Here is a 20,307-nt window from a genome sequence, read left to right on the forward strand (position 1 = left end):
AAGTTACTGATTGGGCTATTTGCTTTATAATAACATAAAATACACATTACATTGCTTAAATTTCATATTTATATTTCACAGTATTTGATTCCCACTGCATGTTTACTAAATGTATCTAGGATTTTAAAATCACTGTCAAAACCTAAATCTAAAAATCACTGCAATTTTTTCAGAAATGATTGAGATGACTCACTAGCACAGGGCAGTATCAGTGACTCATTGATTTAAACAATTATTTGGAAATTTTGTGCGCAAAAAAAATAACACAATCTTTGAACTCATAAAAGAAAAATTAAGTTTTGGTGATTTTACAACGCTTAATTTTTTTAGAATTCTAAGTTAACATATGCTAATTTTTGAATGATCAATTTCGTCTTTTATTTTCAGTTTAGGATAGTGCTTGCTTTTTCTTCAATAAAAGTGAATTACAACTTCACATAATAACTATTTTATGAAAGGTTAGAATATAAAAAGTTTTAGATAATATTGCTAGAACACCTTGGCCTAGTCTACTGGAGTTTATCTATATGTAGTTAGATTCTACAGTATTTTACTCCAGGAACACCTGTACAATCTTTACTATATTCTTACCTCACAGTAATATATTCTATTCATATATTCGTACCTCACAGTAATCTATTCTATTCATTATATTCTTACCTCACAGTAATCTATTCTATTCATGATATTCTTACCTCATAGTAATCTATTCTATTCATTATATTCTTACCTCACTGTAATCTATTCAATTCATTATATTCTTACCTCACATTAATCTATTCTATTCATTATATTCTTACCTCACAGTAATCTATTCTATTCATGATATTCTTACCTCACAGTAATCTATTCTATTCATTATATTCTTACCTCACAGTAATCTATTCTATTCATTATATTCTTACCTCACTGTAATCTATTCAATTCATTATATTCTTACCTCACATTAATCTATTCTATTCATTATATTCTTACCTCACAGTAATCTATTCTATTCATTATATTCTTACCTCACAGTAATCTATTCTATTCTTTATATTCTTACCTCACAGTAATCTATCTATTCATTATATTCTTACCTCATAGCTTCTAATATATTCATTTTATTCCCTCTCCACTAAACCCCTCTATTAGTTTGGTCAGAGTACTGTAAATCACTGCAGAATACTCCAAAAGCTTAGTTGAGGGTGTATTCTTACCTCACGGCAATCTAATTTATTAATTATATTTTTAACGAACAGAAATATACTGTATTTATTATATGTAAAACATTCTTACCAGACAGCTAATATATTGATACTTTTTTACTTATGCGCTGGTATCACGTAGTATTAACTTAATCACTTTTTGATGTTTTATTTTCAGACATGTTCTATAGATTATTTATACCCTTTTTTGATAAAAGTAAGCTTACTGCTCAAATCTATAGTTGATATGCGTAAATTATATTTGAGCATTAAAATGCATCACGTTTTCCATCGTTTACATTTTGAACGATTATCTACTGTACTCTGCACAGTACATAATATATTAGAATTTATAATTTGATCCAGCACGCCACTTAAAATAAAGCTTACATACAGTTCACCATGTAAAACTGAGTTTGTGTTTATGCCCTGCATGGAACCCCCGAAAATTAAGACAGAATATTTTAAGAAATTTCCGGTATCAGAAATCGTGTTGCATGAATGGGGTCAGGCAGTTTTGTAGATATCTTTACATCCTCTTTTTGTTTTCTGATTTCTTAAATTAAAATCTACTCAAATGTCTACATCCCAAAAATAAAACTCTTAAATTTTGTGCTCGGGGCTAATTTTTTAAAACATAATTTTATTTATCATAGCCTAGCAACGCTACTTGATTATGCAGTGTAACTGTACAGTGTACAGTAAATGTAAATTGTACAATGTACAATGAACATGAGAGTGAAGTTATGGAGATACATGCTCCTAGCCCAATTTTCCAGGTCAGCTCATTTACTTCAATATACTTTGGGTGATAAAAAATGAATTTTTTAACTTTAATAATTTTTTTTTTAATTTTACAATATTTTTAAATATTTATATGATATCAGATGGATAGTTTTGAGATTTCTATATTTCTTGTTCTTCATTTTTTCTTGTAGGTTCATTCTTCAATCATACTTCGGCTAATTTTGAAAATAAAAAGAAAAAATTTTGTTGGATGTCCTTGTAGTTTGCCGTGTGATAAAAAATGAATAATTTTAATTATTAATTCATTTATTTATAGATAAATAAATAACTGATTAATCTCGTTAAATTAATTTATTAAAGAAACTGCTCATTAGTTCATTTTAAAGATATTAATTCAAAAGTTAAACTTTTCATCATTGCAGTTTTCCCTAATTTAATCTCAAAAATAAAATATCTATAAAATTTGTTCTCAGCTCTTATAATGTTTTTATTAACGACAAAGAAAATTACGCATCAGACATCGTCAAATTTGTCTTACGCGACATTTTGATGACGCAAAAATATCCATGACTAGGTCGATTTATGCGTTAATAAATGCAAACTTGATCTATATATTTTCTGTTGCTGACTGAACATAGACAAGATATGGGTTGTTTTATCATGTTAATACTGGTTTCATGTACGTTACGTGCGTATACGCGTAGTAGTTTATTGGATGTACGTTCACGAGCGTATACGCGTAGTAGTTTATTGGATGTACGTTCACGTGCGTATACGCGTAGTAGTTTATTGGATGTACGTTCACGTGCGTATACGCGTAGTAGTTTATTGGATGTACGTTCACATGCGTATGCGCGTAGTAGTTTATTGGATGTACGTTCACGTGCGTATACGCGTAGTAGTTTATTGGATGTACGTTCACGTGCGTATACGCGTAGTAGTTTATTGGATGTACGTTCACGTGCGTATACGCGTAGTAGTTTATTGGATGTACGTTCACGTGCGTATACGCGTAGTAGTTTATCGGATGCCAATGTTCCTGTTTTATGGGATTGGTGTATTTTATGTTCGACTTAATTGTTCCAAATAATTTTTAAATAAATATTTTTTTGTTCTTCTTTTTGTTATTTTAATTATTTAATCACTAAACCTCTCATAGGAAAGTATCCGGAACATAAAAATCCTTTAATTTGTTTCTTGTAAAAACAATTCCGGAGTTAAGTATAATGATGTCCAGACAACAAAAGACTCTGCTGATAATTTACATTATTTTGAAACTTTGATTAAAGGCTAGAAACTATTCAAGAATAAATTCATTACAGAAAATTTTTACTTTTACTTGAACGATTAGACAAAGATTATTTTTACTCTTTGGAATATGGCATCGAAAGGGATAAAAATGTCCATAAAACTTTAAATAAAGCATAAAATCTTCAGTTTCCAAAAACCTCCGTATTCAAATTTTTAGAAAACTACAAACACAAGTTGAAAATACATAAATATAATTTAAACCTACAAAATTTAGTTTTACTAATAATAATAGATTAGTATAACATTGTTTCTTGTTTAATTAAGTAACTTAATAGTTGGGTGTGTCTGCGGTAATCAAGGAGTGATTTGAGATCAGAGGAGGTGAATGAGTCAGTTTGAAAGCATTTAGATATTACTTCTGAAAATAAAACCCTGGTTGTCTAAGTAGAATTGCTATGGATTGCAGAATTATTCACGGATTGTAGGATTGAAGTATTTACTATTTTAAAGGTTTTACTATTCAACATTTTATCTGGGATGAACATATGCCGGAATATATTCTCTGGTTTTAAACTGATCCAAACAAAGGGGAAGGGTAGGAAGGCGATATTAGGCTGGATAAAGTGGAAGGAAGATTTATGTGCAACAAATATATAAATGTGTTCAAGAATGTTTTTAGTGCATCAATTATCAATTATCTGTTTACATACAACTAGAGCTGGTTAGAAGGACCCTGGCTATTAGAAAAAAATTATATTTAATGTTTATATTGTAAATAGCTTGGGAACCCGAGTTCCTCAATCAAAATTTTAGACAAATCGGTTCATGAGTTCCTGATTTTTGATCAGACAAACAAACCAACAGAAAAACAAACAAAGTTTACAATTTTATATAAATATATAGATGATCTATCTTTCTACCTTTTGCCTATCTAAAAATAAATATATGTAATTATTATCGGTCAGTTTAATCTTAATCTGTACATTATACCAAAATATAGTTGAATATAAATACTGTTTAATTCTTAGAGAATATAGAGTTTGAGAGAGTTGTATCTGGATTGATACATACTTGAGAATATAGAGAATTGCATCAGGATTGATACAAACTTGAGAATATAGAGGTTGTATCTGGATTGATACAAACTTGAGAATATAGAGGGTTGTATCTGGATTGATACAAACTTAAGAATATAGAGGGTTGTATCTGGATTGATACAAACTTGAGAATATAGAGGGTTGTATCTGGATTGATACAAACTTAAGAATATAGAGGGTTGTATCTGAATTGATACATACTTTAGAATACAGAGAGAGTTGTATCTGGATTGGTACATACAATTACAGAGGGTTGTATCTGGATTAATATAGACTTAAGAGAACTATTGAAGTAAGGCATTTTTTACATTATGCTTTAGAAATACCAAGGTCTGACATTAATATATATTTTAACCCTAGTTAAAGTATACTATTTTTATGTTTAAAGAATACCAAGGTCTGATATTCATCTATATTTTAACTGTAAATAAAATATCCTATGTTTTATGTTTAAAAAATACCAAGGTCTGACATTAATATATATTTTAACCCTAATTAAAGTATCCTATGTTTTATGTTTAAAGAATACCAAGGTCTGATATTCATCTATATTTCAACTGTAAATAAAATATCCTATGTTTTATGTTTAAAGTATACCAAGGTTTGATATTAATATATATACTTTAACCCTAATTAAAGTATCCTATGTTTTATGTTTAAAGAATACCCAGGTCTGATATTATTATATATTTAAACCCTAATTAAAGGCGTTTTCTACAGGTGTAACCGGTCTTCTCAGAATTTGATTGTTCCAGAACTATATCCATATAATTTATCTATCTATCCAATTATCTATCTTTCTAACTTTCTATCTGTCTATCTATCTATTACTCTACTCTGCTATCCAAAAGGGATGAGAATGTAAAGACGACCTGAAACTTTACAAATATGAAAGTCCCAAGGTTTCATCAAGTCTTCTACTCTGAACATTCCTAGCCTACATGGTGTCCTAATAAACATTCCTAGCCTACATGGTGTCCTAATAAACATTCCTAGCCTACATGGTGTCCTAATAAACATTCCTAGCCTACAGGGTGTCCTAATAAATATTTCTAGCCTACATGGTGTCCGAATAAACATTCCTAGCCTACATGGTGTTTTAATAAACATTCCTAGCCTACATGGTGTCCGAATAAACATTCCTAGCCTACATGGTGTCCTAATAAACATTCCTAGCCTACATGGTGTTTTAATAAACATTCCTAGTCTACTTTGTGTTCTAATAAACATTCCTAGCCTACAGGGTGTCCTAATAAACATTCCTAGCCTACATGGTGTTTTAATAAACATTCCTAGTCAACATGGTGTCCGAATAAACATTACTAGCCTACATGGTGTCCTAATAAATATTTCTAGCCTACATGGTGTCCTAATAAACATTCCTAGCCTACATGGTGTCCTAATAAACATTCCTAGCCTACATGGTGTCCTAATAAACATTCCTAGTCTACATGGTGTCCTAATAAACATTCCTAGTCTACATGGTGTCCTAATAAACATATAAATGAGGAAGAAATGTGAATGAAACTATAGATTGTGGGACGTATAACCTTTCTATACTGAAATCTTGTATCTTTAAAAAATGTAGAAATTATTTACAATTTAGATATTTTAGGTTATATCTTATTAAATAAAACCTGGTCAAAATTTTTAGTTTGCCAATCGTTTTGTAGGAAGACCACATTTTGAAAATCCCAGTATTAGAGGAATGTTTGTTTTATTGTTTTGTTTTTTATATGTTTCTAGTCTGATCAGATTTACGAAAGGACTAGTTGGAGAACCTAGCGTTATTCCCGCCGTTTACCCGCGCTTGGTCGTAAATTACTATACCTACTCAAATTATAATTGCAAAACCTTACCAAGAACATTCCGGTGGTTCTCTCGAGTTCCTCAATCAAATTTTTAGTGAAATCAGACATACAAACCACCAGACAAACAGAGATTAGAACTTTTTTAATATACTAGCTTGGGAACCCAGCGCTGCCAAGGTTACTAAAAGTTACTCCCGCCGTTTACCCGCACTAGAAGAATTTTACCTGGAAACTAAATTTATGCTAAAATCTCAAAACTAAGCTAAGAACATTTCCGTGGGTCTCCCGAGTTCCTTAATCAAAATTTGAGGCCAATCAGCCTAGGGGTTCCTGAGTTATGATCGGACAATAGACAGACACACAAACAGAGATTACAACTTTATATATAAGTGCAGAGTGGAACTATTAAGAATTATTACTTAATTGTGAGACTTTCCTTGAGCTGAGATTAGTTTTTCTAAATCAATATTGTAAATATTATTTCCTCAGCTCTATCCTCTAATCATAGAACAGAGATTAGAATAGAAGGGAAATAAGACTATCTCTCCGTAGGAATTTGTTCTGTCCCTTTGAGCCTGAAAAGGAGTTTAAAGTGTACAATTCATGTATAATTATAGACAGTACATCACACTAATACAATTTATGATCCCTGGACATATCCGTTACAATTTCATTGTTTTATAAATTTGTTAATTAACCTTTAACATGTGTATTAACTATAGGTGAATTAAAAACATTATTTTATTGAAAATTAAACGTAAAAACTCGGGAATAAAGGAAATGTTGTCATAGAATTGATTAAGAGAAAATGAAATAATTTTCAAGTAAACGTTTTTCTATGAAAAAGATGCTCCAGGACCCCAAAAGGTTATATAGCACAAAGGTGTAAAGTACACATGCAGTACGGAAACAGACCAACAAAATGGCGGTTTTACACTTTTTATCGAGTTAATTCTAATCTACATTAATCTATTATCTTTGGCTTTATCCGTCCTACGAGGAAAATTGAACCAATCTCTTCTTTAACCTCGAGTGTTACACGTCATCCAGAGTAAAAAAGACTAGTGAACCAGAGGAAAAAAGACACATGATCAAGAGGAAAAAAGACACATGATCAAGAGGAAAAAAGACACATGATCAAGAGGAAAAAAGACACGTCATCCGGAGGAAAAAAGACATGTGATCCAGAGGAAAACAGACACATGATCCAGAGGAAAAAAGACACATGATCCAGAGGAAAAAAGACACATAATCCAGAGGAAAAAAAGACACATTATCCAGAGGAAAACTTCACATTTGATTTCCGTATATTTATTACATCTAAAAAGATTTTTAAAGCCCTTTTCTCTCTTAAAAAGTACGTCACATTTTGTCTTTAAATGCACTAAAATCTGTCTATAGCGCCCTCATACATCCCCATTTCCTATATTGTCTCCCAGTTTACTGTTCTTCAAGTTCTAGAAATATTAACAATCTGTTCCAACTCCAAAAGCGATGTGTTTGTACAATCCAAGGATCTAAATATAATTCCCACACTAATCCAATTTTTTATTCCCACTTCCTGACCTTATCACTCAACAAATTTTAAATTGTATGCGTTCCATTGTATATGATAATGCCCAAGTGTCCTTGGAAGAGGAGTTTCCAATTAATCAATTAAATCGTGAATATCAGCTACGAAACAATGAAGACTTTTTATTACCTAGAATAAACTTAGAGTCTCTTAAACGATTTCCATTATAGAAGTGGAAAAATATGAAATTCCCATTCGAATTTTTTAAAACCTGTTTCGCAATAATATTCTAGATTTTCTAGAAATATATGTAACGTCATGATGTCATCTATGTTGAGTTCACAAAAGTAAGTGCGATAGAGTACACTCAAATTTTACGGTTTGTTACTCAGCGTTTAAGAGATTTTTTTCTTGGAAAGGGTGCTAAAATGGTTTTTGAATTTCAATTATGCAGAAAGACAATAATTTTAAAAAAGAAAAAACGATGATATCTGAAAAAATGTTAAAAGTGTGCCTATTTAAATCTGTCAAAAACTCTTTAAATATATCCTCACTTAAAATTGCATCAGCAGTCTCTTAAAACTTAAATTGCATCTGCATTCTCTTAAAACTTAAAATTGCATCTGCAGTCTCATAAAACTTAAAATTGCATCTGCATTCTCTTAAAACTTAAAATTGCATCTGCATTCTCTTAAAACTTAAAATTGCATCTGCAGTCTCTTAAAACTTAAAATTGCATCTGCATTCTCTTAAAACTTAAAATTGCATCTGCAGTCTCTTAAAACTTAAAATTGCATCAGCAGTCTCTTAAAACTTAAATCTTTTGAACTGCTCATCTAAATTACTTGAAAACATTGTTAATATATACAGTGGAATTTGAACTGCTCATCTCAATTACTTGACACCATTGTTAATATATACAGTGGAATTTGAACTGCTCATCTCAATTACTTGACACCATTGTTAATATATACAGTGGAATTTGAACTGCTCATCTCAATTACTTGACACCATTGTTAATATATACAGTGGAATTTTTCTTCTTTTTCTTTTAATTAATAAATTTGTAATTTTTGGAGTTTGAAACCTAAATATTTCTGAACTACTGCGCGCCCTGAACTTATATTGTTCTTGTTCTCATGTTCCTTCTTCGTGAATATATACAACTCCTAGTCTTTTAGCTTGTTCCTAGCTGGCTCAATTATAGTCAATGTTCCTCATTTGATGTTCCTAATGTAGTTTTTCCTTTTTTGTTCCTAACTCAACCAAGTTTTGTGTTATTGTATTTTTAATTTTTTTAAACCTAAAATGTTCCTAGTTCTTTTTTTGTTAACGTTGTTCCTAAAATCCTAGATTGCTTAACTTCTTGTGTTCCTAATTTTAAGTACGGTATCTTCTTATCTATGATTTGATATACCAAGTTCTTTGTTTTTGTATTTAATATAATAATTCCTTCATATAACTTGAAAAAAGGCCAAATACGATAAATCAAATTCAGAACATTATTTTAATAAATTGGGAACATTTTTTGCCTCAAATCTTGAATCTGTCAGGGGGGTGCGAAGGTACCCCCGCCCCCCCCCCCTTGTAAGTTGGAAACTTTTGGATACACTAATCACAATCGCTTCATCTAAATATCCGATGTTGACACTTTTAATTTCTTTATTAATCTGCTCTTTTTCTTTATTTACAACTCCCTGTCAGTTTCCGACAAGAAAGAGTTCTCTCATGTAATGGCGCAAAATTTCAAACAGCTGCTTTGATTGTCTATTCTGGTTTCTCCAAACCCCACTCGATCAGTCGAGTTATATAGTTGATAAAAAATAAAATTAACAAAAACTCGAGATAATCAATTCTAAAGTTTTCAGCTCTGATCTAATCTTTATAAAAAAGGTTAAAGTCAGAATATTCACCAGATGTTTATTATAATAATAAATTAGGTACAGTTTTTTACACAGTTTATTCTAAATAAATTTCTTCTATAATTTTACACTGGTTTCTTCAGAATGAATGTTGATAAAATAACAATATTTAAATATTGTCGAAAAATATGGTTAATACATTACTGTTAGAGACATGATGTCATGCTTATTTATTCTGTCTCTTCTTCAGCATATTATACTTCATGTAAAACAGCGTTTTTGTTTGTACTGTGTGCAATGGACATATATAGTCATTGTGCACAAGCAAGTACGTCATGCTGTTGTGTTTACACAATGCTGTAGTGTTCACACAATGCTGTTGTGTTTCCCCAATGTTATTGTGTTTACCCAATGCTGTTGTGTTTACACATTGCTGTTGTGCTTACACAATGCTGTTGTGCTTACACAATGCTGTTGTGTTTACACAATGTTGTTGATGTGTTTACGCAATGCTGTTGTGTTTACACAATGCTGTTGTGCTTACAAAATGCTGTTGTGTTTACACAATGTTGTGTTTACACAATGTTGTTGATGTGTTTACACAATGCTGTAGCTGTGTTAACAAAGTTTTGTTTTTGTGTTTAAACAATGGTGTTGTGTTTACACAATGTTGTTGTTGTGTTTACACAATTTTGTTGTTGTTGTGTTTACACAATGTTATTGTTGTTGTGCTTACACAATGTTATTGTATGATGATAGGTACTGCTCTAGTTTGACCGGAAGGTTTAGCTTTTTGATATTTCTGCTCTTTCCTCCTTTCATACAAGAGTTTACAGTTATCCGGCACATATGGGCCAGAGACGGAGGGGATTTGAATAACGGGGTTCGGAGTTCTATTTTAGTTTTGATATCTAGCTCATGATCTCCAGGGTTAGAATAGAGCCTGTCTCGTCTCATGTAGTACTCGACTAGATCAACAATACTGGGAAATGTCGGCATAATGTTCCTAATGGCTCCCTCAGAATCCAACCTAAACCGTCCTTGTGAAAAGTAAATACGGATAGAGGTTGGTCCTAGTTTAACCCTCTGTATAGAGAGAGAGTAGAGACAACCCGGATACTGACTATCCCGGAGTAAGAAGGTTCCCTCGCTTCTATTCTCTAGAAGCTGGTCAGCTTGAAGCCAGGTTATGTTACCGTGATACCAACTACAGTTGGATAACTCCAGTCGGGTTCGTTCTAGATCCAGTCTGTCGGAGGCATCGGAGGAGCAGGAGGATTGGAACAACCTGGAAACCTCGAGGGTCGGTTGTTTGTCGAACGGATCACACGAGGTTGTGATCAGAAGAGCTGAGGTAGTAAGAGGTCGACCCAAACGAGGAGGAAGAGACGGAGCTGAAGACTCAACCCTTGGACTAACCTGGGATTGATATTCCAGCTCTTTCAGTTCTTGCTTTGTTTGTTCCAGCTGGTTTTCAAGCATTTTCATCTTGATCAGTTTAAGCTGATGATCGAGATCTCGTTTCTGGGATTCCAACTCTTGATGTCGGAGAAGAGATAACGGAGACGGACGCATTTCGGCTCCGGAATCCGGAATCGGAGTGACAGAGATCATTTTGAGGGATTTCGAATTTTGAACTGGCTCAGGGCTATCTCCGACCGGAGAAACGTTCTGGTAATGTAGAGGAGAACTAGGTTTCTTCTTAGGGTTGGAGTTGCAGGGTAGGAGAGAGGAGGAGAGATGAAAGGAGGATGAATGATTAAAGGTAAAAGGTTGATGACTAGATGATGAGGGTAGAAGGGTAGCTGAAGGGTAGGATACTACTCCTCCTGAATACTGATCTCTAACCATCCTGATCGTTGCTGTGCTCATTTCACACTTTTTACATAGAACTAAACTTGAGCATTGTATGCAGGGAAACATGTTCTATACAACTACATCTCATGTTAGAGCGGACAAAGTATTGATTGTAATGTTTAAAACTTTCTGATTCAAGGTTTAACTAGAATATGAAATCCACAATTCCCTTCTTAGGAAACTGATTGCGGGTTTTCTTTCTATCCGATTTCCCCGATTTCCTCCCGCGTTGTCGGTTGGTTCGCAGAATCCGATCCGGGAGAAAATTTCGTGGATTTTGTGTCGGCAGGCAGGCAGGCAGGCAGGCTCGTCAGCTGCTCAGCTCCTCAAGCTTCTCTACCAGGAATCTGAAAAATAAAAAATATAAAGATTGGAATTGTTACCGAGAAGAAGGAGAACTCGTGCATTTCACTGAATAGTAAATATCACTTTTTTTCTTTTCGTTTCTGAGTATTTAAGAAGGGGGGAGGGGGGAGGGAGGTAAAGGTTGAGAGGTGGAGCGCCCTCTTCCTGGAAATTGTTTGAATTTTTAATTCCCCTAATTATTCTGAAAAACAGTGTTATACAAAAATTTGCCAAAAAATAAGGCGGGTAACGTAATCTATCTTTGCAAAATAAAAAAATAAGGATTCCGGTTCATTTTTTTAAAAGCCACGTTTTTTTTAATTGTGTAAGGCTAAAAGAAAACAAGCCTTTCCGTATTCCAGGAACTACTAGTTAGAACAGAAGCATAGCAACTAAAAGATAGATAGATAGAATAGATGGATAAAAGGATAAATAGATAGCTAAATATATAGACGGATAAAAAGATAGATAGATAGACGGATAAAAAGATAGATAGATAGATGATAAAAGGATAAATAGATAGCTAAATATATAGATGGATAAAAAGATAGATAGATAGATAGATAGATAGAACCAGATCAAAAACATTAGATTATATCATTTGTATTTCTGAACTCTTAGTATTCGGCTGTGTACATCTTATGCAATCCTGCATATTCTAATGGAGTAAAAAAAGAATTTTTAAAAATGCTCAATCATCATTCNTGGGGTTAAAAATATTCCATTTTATGCTAAGAAATGCTGGATAAACCGAATCAGATTACTAATAAATATTCCATTAGAGTATATTAATGATTAGTATCTAATTTTTTATCATTTAATTTCATTTCATTTAAAATCAACAGAAATTCCAGGTTTAGCTGAAGAAGCAAAAAATTTACGAGATATTTCATTCCCTTCCCTGGCCATTTCAATTCAATGAAAAGATTTGTCATGCCGAAATGACTGGAAATTTTGCAATGCGTTGAAGCAATTTCGCAGAATTAGTTTTGCAATATTCTCACACAACCAGTTAATGAGAACTAGTGGTGTTTTAGTGTTCAACAAAACTGTTGAATATGAAAAAACACGATAATTTTCTGTGTTATCTCTAAGAACCGAAAACAGTATGGAAAATGTTAGAAATTAAGAAGAAAAAGTTAGAAATTATGAGCAGAAAGTTAGAAATTATGAACAAAAAGTTAGAAATTATAAGCAAAGTAGAAATTAAAAACAGAAAATTAGAAATTATGAACAGAATGTCTGATATTTTTTGGGTAAAAATAAAAATATCAAAGAAACAGCAGCAAAAAAAAACTTTATAATAATTATAATAATTCTAAACGCTTAATAAATTTTCAATAAATATTTTTACTTCTTCAAAAACAATGAGTAGATTATTTTTTAATATATTGTTTACTATTTTAATGTAGAGCGATGCAGTTAAGCCTGTAATATAAATTTCCAAGAACTGCACTTCTAGAATAGACTAGAATAGACTAGAGAAGAAGTATTACAACCTACACTTTTAAACCAATTTTAACCAAAATCCTAGACAAAAATATAAACCGGCGCCAACAATAGCAAAATGGAAAAACAATATAAAACGTTAAATTCTAATATGGTTTCTGTTTTACAATGAAATTAGTTTGAATATTAGCAATCAGTGAACTACAAACATAATAAGTCATAATTTTTCCAACTAAACTTCAGCTTTTTCTTACATACTTAGCATGTAATAAATGATATCAACGTTTCTTGAAATTTTCTTTCAAGACAAATTATTTAAATTTCTGATATGAAAATGATGAGTATAACTAATCAATCGACTGTATAAAGCCGAGACTGTACAAACTAAAAATGATAAAGAACTTAAAAATCCGCTGAATACTGTACAAATATTTTAAATAAATTTATGCTAGATAACTGACGTTTAAATATCGTCAAGAATATAAGTGTGTCAGAGTTAAATTCCAAGAAATATCTTTAAAGTTTATCAATTTTTATACATGTTAAAACTAATAATTCTAAACTTAACCCTACTGAGAAATTACATGTGAACTTTTTTAAATGTTTTAAATTTGTACAAGAAAAGGATGTAAGTATCCGAAAACATTTAGGCAAAAAAAAAACTCAATTTAAAAAGTTAAATTCAAAGATTTGTTAACAATTTAGTCACCCAAATGCAGGCTAGCAAATACTGAACTTTTTCATTTATAATTTCACATAAAAAGAAACACCCTGTAACAAAATCTTTGTAATCCTAAATAAGCCTGGTTTTTAAGTGCAAATAAGTTCGGGAAAATGAACTTAATTCCTAGAAACGATTCCCCCCCCCCAACCTGATTTCCCCTCCCTCCTGAACCCCCCCCCCCCTTCAATTGTCCTTGATTACATGCCCTCGATTCTCAGAAGTGTATTTGCTTTAGAAGTTTAGTATTCAGAATACAGGAGTGCATTAGTATTAGTATATGGAAATACAGGGTGTTTCTAGAATACATAGTTCATTAGTATTAGTATATAGAAGTACAGGGTGTTTCAAGAATATAGTAGTACATTAGTATTATATATAGAAATACAGGGGGTTTCTGGAATACATATTTCATTAATATTAGTATATAGAAATACAGAGAGTTTCTAGAATACATAGTTCATTAGTATTAGTATATAGAAATACAGGGTGTTTCTGGAATACATAGTTCATTAGTATTAGTATATAGAATACTAGTACTAGTACTACTACTAGTACTACTACTACATACAGGGTGTTTCTAGAATACATAGTTTATTAGTATTATAAAGAAATACAGGGTGTTTCTAGAATTTATAGGTTCATTAGTATTAGTATATAGAAATACAGGGTGTTTCTAGAATACATAGTTCATTAGTATTATATAGGAATACAGGGTTTTTCTAGAAAAAATAGTTCATTAGTATTAGTATATAGAAATACAGGGTGTTTCTAGAATACATAGCTCATTAGCATTATCTAGAAATACAGGGTGTTTCTAGAATACATAGTTCATTATTATTAATATATAAAAATACAGGGTGGTACAGCTAAGTAAATCCTAACTAACTAAATCAATAAATCTATAAAAATTAGGGGAAAAAACAGTGTTTCGGATCCGGATCCGGTCGGATCCGAATTAAGTTTTTGAAAGAACAAACAAGTAAATTCCAAAAAATAAGATTAAAAAAAATATGAATGTTATGAGACTGAACAAAATAAGGAAAAGTTCGATAAAACAAAAATAAAACATGACATTTGATGACAAGAAAAAGAGGAAAACGCTGCCCAACAAAAAACAGCGGAAAAGTATTGGCAAAAAAAAAATTTTAGCGTTGAAAAAAACTGAGATTACATAGTACAGACAATGTTATCTACGCAGAACATGACAAATCATAAGATTTTAAAACGAAATGATAAATATGTTATTTAAAGTTATGTTGCATAATAAACATACTTCACTGTTTATATTAAAGATGAAACTCAAGATTAAATAATTCAGGGTCGTATAAAAAAAATAACAGACTATGTTGTGTAATTCTATTACCTCCCCCCCCCTCTTCACGCCCCATTCCCTGAATAATAATTTCTGATAGAATGATGAATATAACCTTTGAAGGTGAAAGAGAAAGTATTATATACATAATATTTAATATATAAAGGCTGATAGTGGAAAATATAGAAAACTAGCTCAAGTGCCCGGCGTAGCCCGTAGAAAGAAAAATTGAGAAGATAAAAATGAAAAAATTTTGAAATTGTTTTTTTTTATTTTTTTAGCCTTGAACACCCCCCGGCCACCCACGAGTGTCCACAAAAAAAAAGTTCAGCCCAATCGGTCCAGCCGTTTGGCCGGCTTTACGCAACATGTCTTATTTTTATTATATAGATTAAAACCATGTTACGAATAAGCAAATAAAGACTGGATGGACTTTCCAAAAATGAAATCTGTGCTGAGAACTTTATAATGATGGATATCGAGATCAATTCTTAATCCTCTCTTTTCCTTAATCTCGAGACTAACCTAATCTTGTGTTTGTATCCTGAAAAGTGTACAAAATTCAACCAATCAGAGTGAAGTATCACAAGCCGGGAAATATGAAATTTTACGCGCCATTTAATGACAGTTCTTTTATTTAATTATGATGAATATACAGAGACGGGAGGAACTCTCTAATTTAAAAAAATCGGTTTTTGATTTTTCCGTACTATATCAAAAAAAGGGTGGATTAAGCAAGAAATTAAAAGTGCCTACATTGAAATTCGAATTAAGCAGTCGGGTATCCCATTCTAAAGTTTTCAGCTTAGGTCATCATTTTAATTGCATCGAGTAAAAATGCATATTCCTTATTTTTAAGTGTCTATTTTTTTCAGTAATAATCATGATAAAAACAGTCCAGTATACAGTACTAATTAGAAATTATTTTAATCAATAAAACAATATCTACAACTATGGATAACAATTTTTTTTTGTAATTTTTTCTTTTAACCATTGGGACAAAGGACAAAATTGAGGCAGTTCAATAAATGATTATTATAATTTGTAATTATTAAAGAAGTGCCCAAAAAGTGAGGCAAAGTGACCAAAAAGTGAGGAAAAGTGACCAAAAAATGGTCCAAAATAGAGATACAACAATATACAGTAGAGAAAAGTACAATGAAGAGACAGTACAATGAAGAGTAAGAGAAAATTGTACGCTTAAGGATTAGAGTACAGAACGTAGTATAATACAATGAGAAGTGTAGTATAGAAAACAGAACAATACAATGAGAAATTTAGTACAGTAAGAAATTGAGTGCAGAATTTACAGTACAATACATTGAGAAATTAAGTAAAAACACAGTACAATACAGAGAGAAATTAAGTACAAAACACAGTACAATACAGAGAGAAATTAAGTACAAAACACAGTACAATACAGAGAGAAATTGACTAAATAAAACAGAACAATACAGTCAGAAATTGAGTACAAAAAAACAGAACAGTACAATTAGAAGTTGTACAATACAATAAGAAATTGAGAAAGTTTTGTTATGTGTTTACATATATGAGAAAACTATTGTTATTTGTTTACATATATGAGAAAATTATTGTTATTTGTTTACATATATGAGAAAATTATTGTTATTTGTTTACATATATGAGAAAACTATTGTTATTTGTTTACATATATGAGAAAATTATTGTTATTTGTTTACATATATGAGAAAACTATTGTTATTTGTTTACATACGAGTAAATTATTTTTAAAAAAATATTTGTTACGTTATGTAATATTTAAAATACAAATACGAATAAAACTAAGTTTACTTCATATAAATAAATATAAATATATATATATTTTTTATAAGATATTAACGAAAATGTTCAAAATGTTTTGTTTTGAAAAATCAGCTGTTTCTTTAAAGAGCGCTGACCCCAATCTGTAGCTACGATGAAAAGTAATTATTTTTAAACTAAACCTGAATTATGTGTGGGGGGATGTTGGTACTTCAAATCCTGTCCAAAACTGTAGATAGTATAAACTTCTATATCTTCAGATTAACTTTCAGTTCCAATTATTAATTTGTTACACTAATCTTTAGATGTTTGATTGATAAATGTTGGGTTCAAACTGAGTCTGATCTGAACTTGATTTTCTGTTGTGTGTATACACGTCTATGGAGCGCTTGAAACGGTCACGCTCACTCCCCGTTCTCTCTCTCTCACTCTATCTCTCTCTCTCTTATTTTTGTTTCTCCCTCCTACATAATTTCTCAGAACTGGACTCAATAAGGTTTACTAGGAACTCGGCTCCGCAAATTCCTTGGAAATCTACCGTGCCGGTACATACAGATCAGCGTGCCGGGCCAACTCGTTCTGTATTTCGGGCTGCATCAAGTTTGGCGTGCTGGGTTTTCCATTCTCTGTCTATTATATAGGAATATCGCGCTGTGTCGTGATTCCCTCACTCAAACTTTGGTGCCAGGTGGTCGGAATCGACGTGTCAGTACATTACTGATATTCCGTGAACTCCTTAAATATCCGTGCCGGGCCAACCTTTCTCTAGAGACTAGAGAGAACTTTGTTCAGTCGGTCCGGTACAAGAATCTACCTTCTCGGATTTGATACTTGTTTGGATAAAATCCTATTAACCATGTTTTTTGCTTTTGTTTTTTCAAGGAACTGGAAATCCATCAAAGTGTATTTCTTATCTTCAGACGTCTTCTTGAACTGTGTTCCCGCCAGAATAGCATAGTATATATATTTATATATAATCTAAAAAATCCTCGAAACTGGATAAATCCCATTCCCACTAACCATCACACACGTACACACACACAACCAGACCGGGCCGGGTCTCCTTGTCTGGGCAAACCCATCTGATTTGGGGCGGGTTGGGTCACCCACTTTTTCTTTGAATAGGGAAATTATGAAGAAACCATCCAAATAGAAGCTTTGTTTGGATTTGAAGGATTTCTTCATAAATTCCCGGGAAATAAGTTATCCTGCAGGGGTGCACGAGTGGAGGGGGGGGGGGCACTGGTTGATGCCCCAACACGGTCCCCCCCCCCCGGATTTTATAGTTCAGCAACGTAAATATATAATTTCTATAATATCCTCTTCCTTTCCCGTTATTTTTTGTCTGGATTTCTCAGCGTAGGATTTTTAAAATCATGCGAGAATTGGCTTTTTGTTAAAAATGCTGACTTCAAGGAAATACAATTTTATTGGTGTTATTCAGTTCCGCTTGCACCCTTGAACATTTGCAGAAACTGTAGTGTACATAATTATTACGTAAATATATATACACAAATTAACTTTTCAAGTTTGTTTTGTAATGTATGAGTTGTTTAATGTATATTGCATATAATGTATCGTGCTATTGTCATTGAGAAGCTAAAATATATAAAGAAATAAAACTAACATTTTCATAATTCTAGGATTTATTCGCGGAGATAGGGGTCATTATATACTCATTTGACCTATGTTTAGAATTTTCTCAATTCTCAACCTTTAGTTCTGGTATTTCCTAAAGAATACGATTCAATGACACCCCCCCCCATTAAGTCTTGTAATACATTAAATAATGTTTTACCTTTCATATGCAGTACTGTACAATGTACATGTTGTACCGGCTCGGATCATACAACTATTATGAGTCAGCTGTGCAAACGGAACCCACATATTGGGGTCGTAATGTTAGCTAACTGAAAGCTTTAAGAAAAATAATAAAATAAAGAAAAACAACAAAAAATATTTTTTTTTACACAAACCCGGAATGTCTCCGACATTTGTTATAATTTAATATAAAAATTTTTTAATTTGATGTATAGTATATAAGTATATATATTTGAGTATAATATTCTTATCTGTTTCCGAGAAACATAAATACTAAATTTTAAACTTTTGTACTTTTTCAAACTTTGTACAGAAAACATATAGTAAATTGTAAATAGTAAATTTGAAGATAAAATATTATTCTTTTAATTTCGTCATAATATTGTTCGAAATACTTAGTCCAAAAAATCTAAAACTTTAATGTATGGAAATTTAGTAACAGGTTAAAAGTTTCAGAGTAAAATAACACATTTTTGTTTAAATTATATATATAAATCCGCAAAATTTTTGTTTTTTTTACAACGAATACAAAAAGAAAATTTTTACAATAGAAATAGAAGATGGGCGCGATGCGCCCTAAAAGCCTACTATCTATATAGATACTTTGCTTTTTTGTAATAGTGTTTGTTTGTACCAAATAAACGTCAAAACGGCTGAACAAATTGGGCCAAAATTTTTTCGGGACCTCGCGTGACCACAGGGAATGTTTATGGATGATCGAATTTTCAAAAATTTTGGATTACCACAAAATTCGTTTTGTAAAATCCCCGAATTTTTTTTAGTTTTTGTTATTCAATGTTTCCAAAGAAAACATGTTCCCAATTGAAATAAAAGATTATTATTATTATTATTTTTATTTTTATTTTGATTACTATTGCTATCATCATCATCATTTTTATTTTTAATGTTTTTATTATAAGTACATCATATGTTCATACCAAATCTAACATATCTATAAACTATAAATCGATTTAAAATTCGGTGATGGTGATGGACCAAAACTCTGTAGAGTAAAAAAGTAGATGTTAGTTCTACATTTTTTGAAAATATATTTCGATCTGGGTTGACCCTTGTCAGTTCTTGAGATTGTTTCTGTCACAAAGGTTAAAAACAAAATCATAAATCGATTATTATTAGGATTATTACTATAATCATTATTATTTTTAATTTTACTATTATTTTTGTAATTATTATTTTCATTATCATTATTATCATCATCATCATCATTATCAATATTATTATCTATAATATTATAATAAATTATTCGCGTTCCTCTTTCTAGCATAAATATAACTTTAAAAAATATAAAAATCATATTTTGTAGACAAAATCTTGTATTTGAACTTACCAGAAACCTTTCATGGGGTCAAGTTAGGTCAAATATTAATATATAGATTTATACTGGGGGGAGTCGAACTCAGGGGGGGGGGATTCTTAGAATCTATATAGTTTAATTACAGAAATCCATTAGACTCATAAATAAACAATATCTCAAGAAAATACAACAGACGCAACAAACATAAAAGCATCAGGAGTGTAGAAAGGGGGG

General features: G+C 31.5%; 1 protein-coding gene across 1 annotated transcript; it reads right to left on the reverse strand.

Moving 5' to 3' along the window:
* Nucleotides 1-9,547: 9,547 nt before the first annotated feature.
* On the reverse strand, nucleotides 9,548-17,529 carry LOC111716448 (cytokine-inducible SH2-containing protein). Its single transcript, XM_023491903.1, has 2 exons — nucleotides 17,120-17,529; nucleotides 9,548-11,672 (listed from the first exon to the last, which is right to left on the reverse strand). Exon 2 carries the CDS (start codon nucleotides 11,389-11,391, stop codon nucleotides 10,201-10,203), a length of 1,191 nt encoding a protein of 396 aa, XP_023347671.1. The 5' UTR covers nucleotides 11,392-11,672; nucleotides 17,120-17,529; the 3' UTR covers nucleotides 9,548-10,200.
* Between the last annotated feature and the right edge of the window lie 2,778 nt (nucleotides 17,530-20,307).

Source organism: Eurytemora carolleeae, unplaced genomic scaffold, assembly GCF_000591075.1.
Source record: "Eurytemora carolleeae unplaced genomic scaffold, Eaff_2.0 scaffold2069, whole genome shotgun sequence".
Lineage (NCBI taxonomy): Eukaryota > Metazoa > Arthropoda > Copepoda > Calanoida > Temoridae > Eurytemora > Eurytemora carolleeae.

What these genes read in the sequence shown, in the direction of transcription:
- LOC111716448 (XM_023491903.1), bottom strand. Translation starts at nt 11,391, where the DNA reads ATGTTTCCCTGCATACAATGCTCAAGTTTAGTTCTATGTAAAAAGTGT.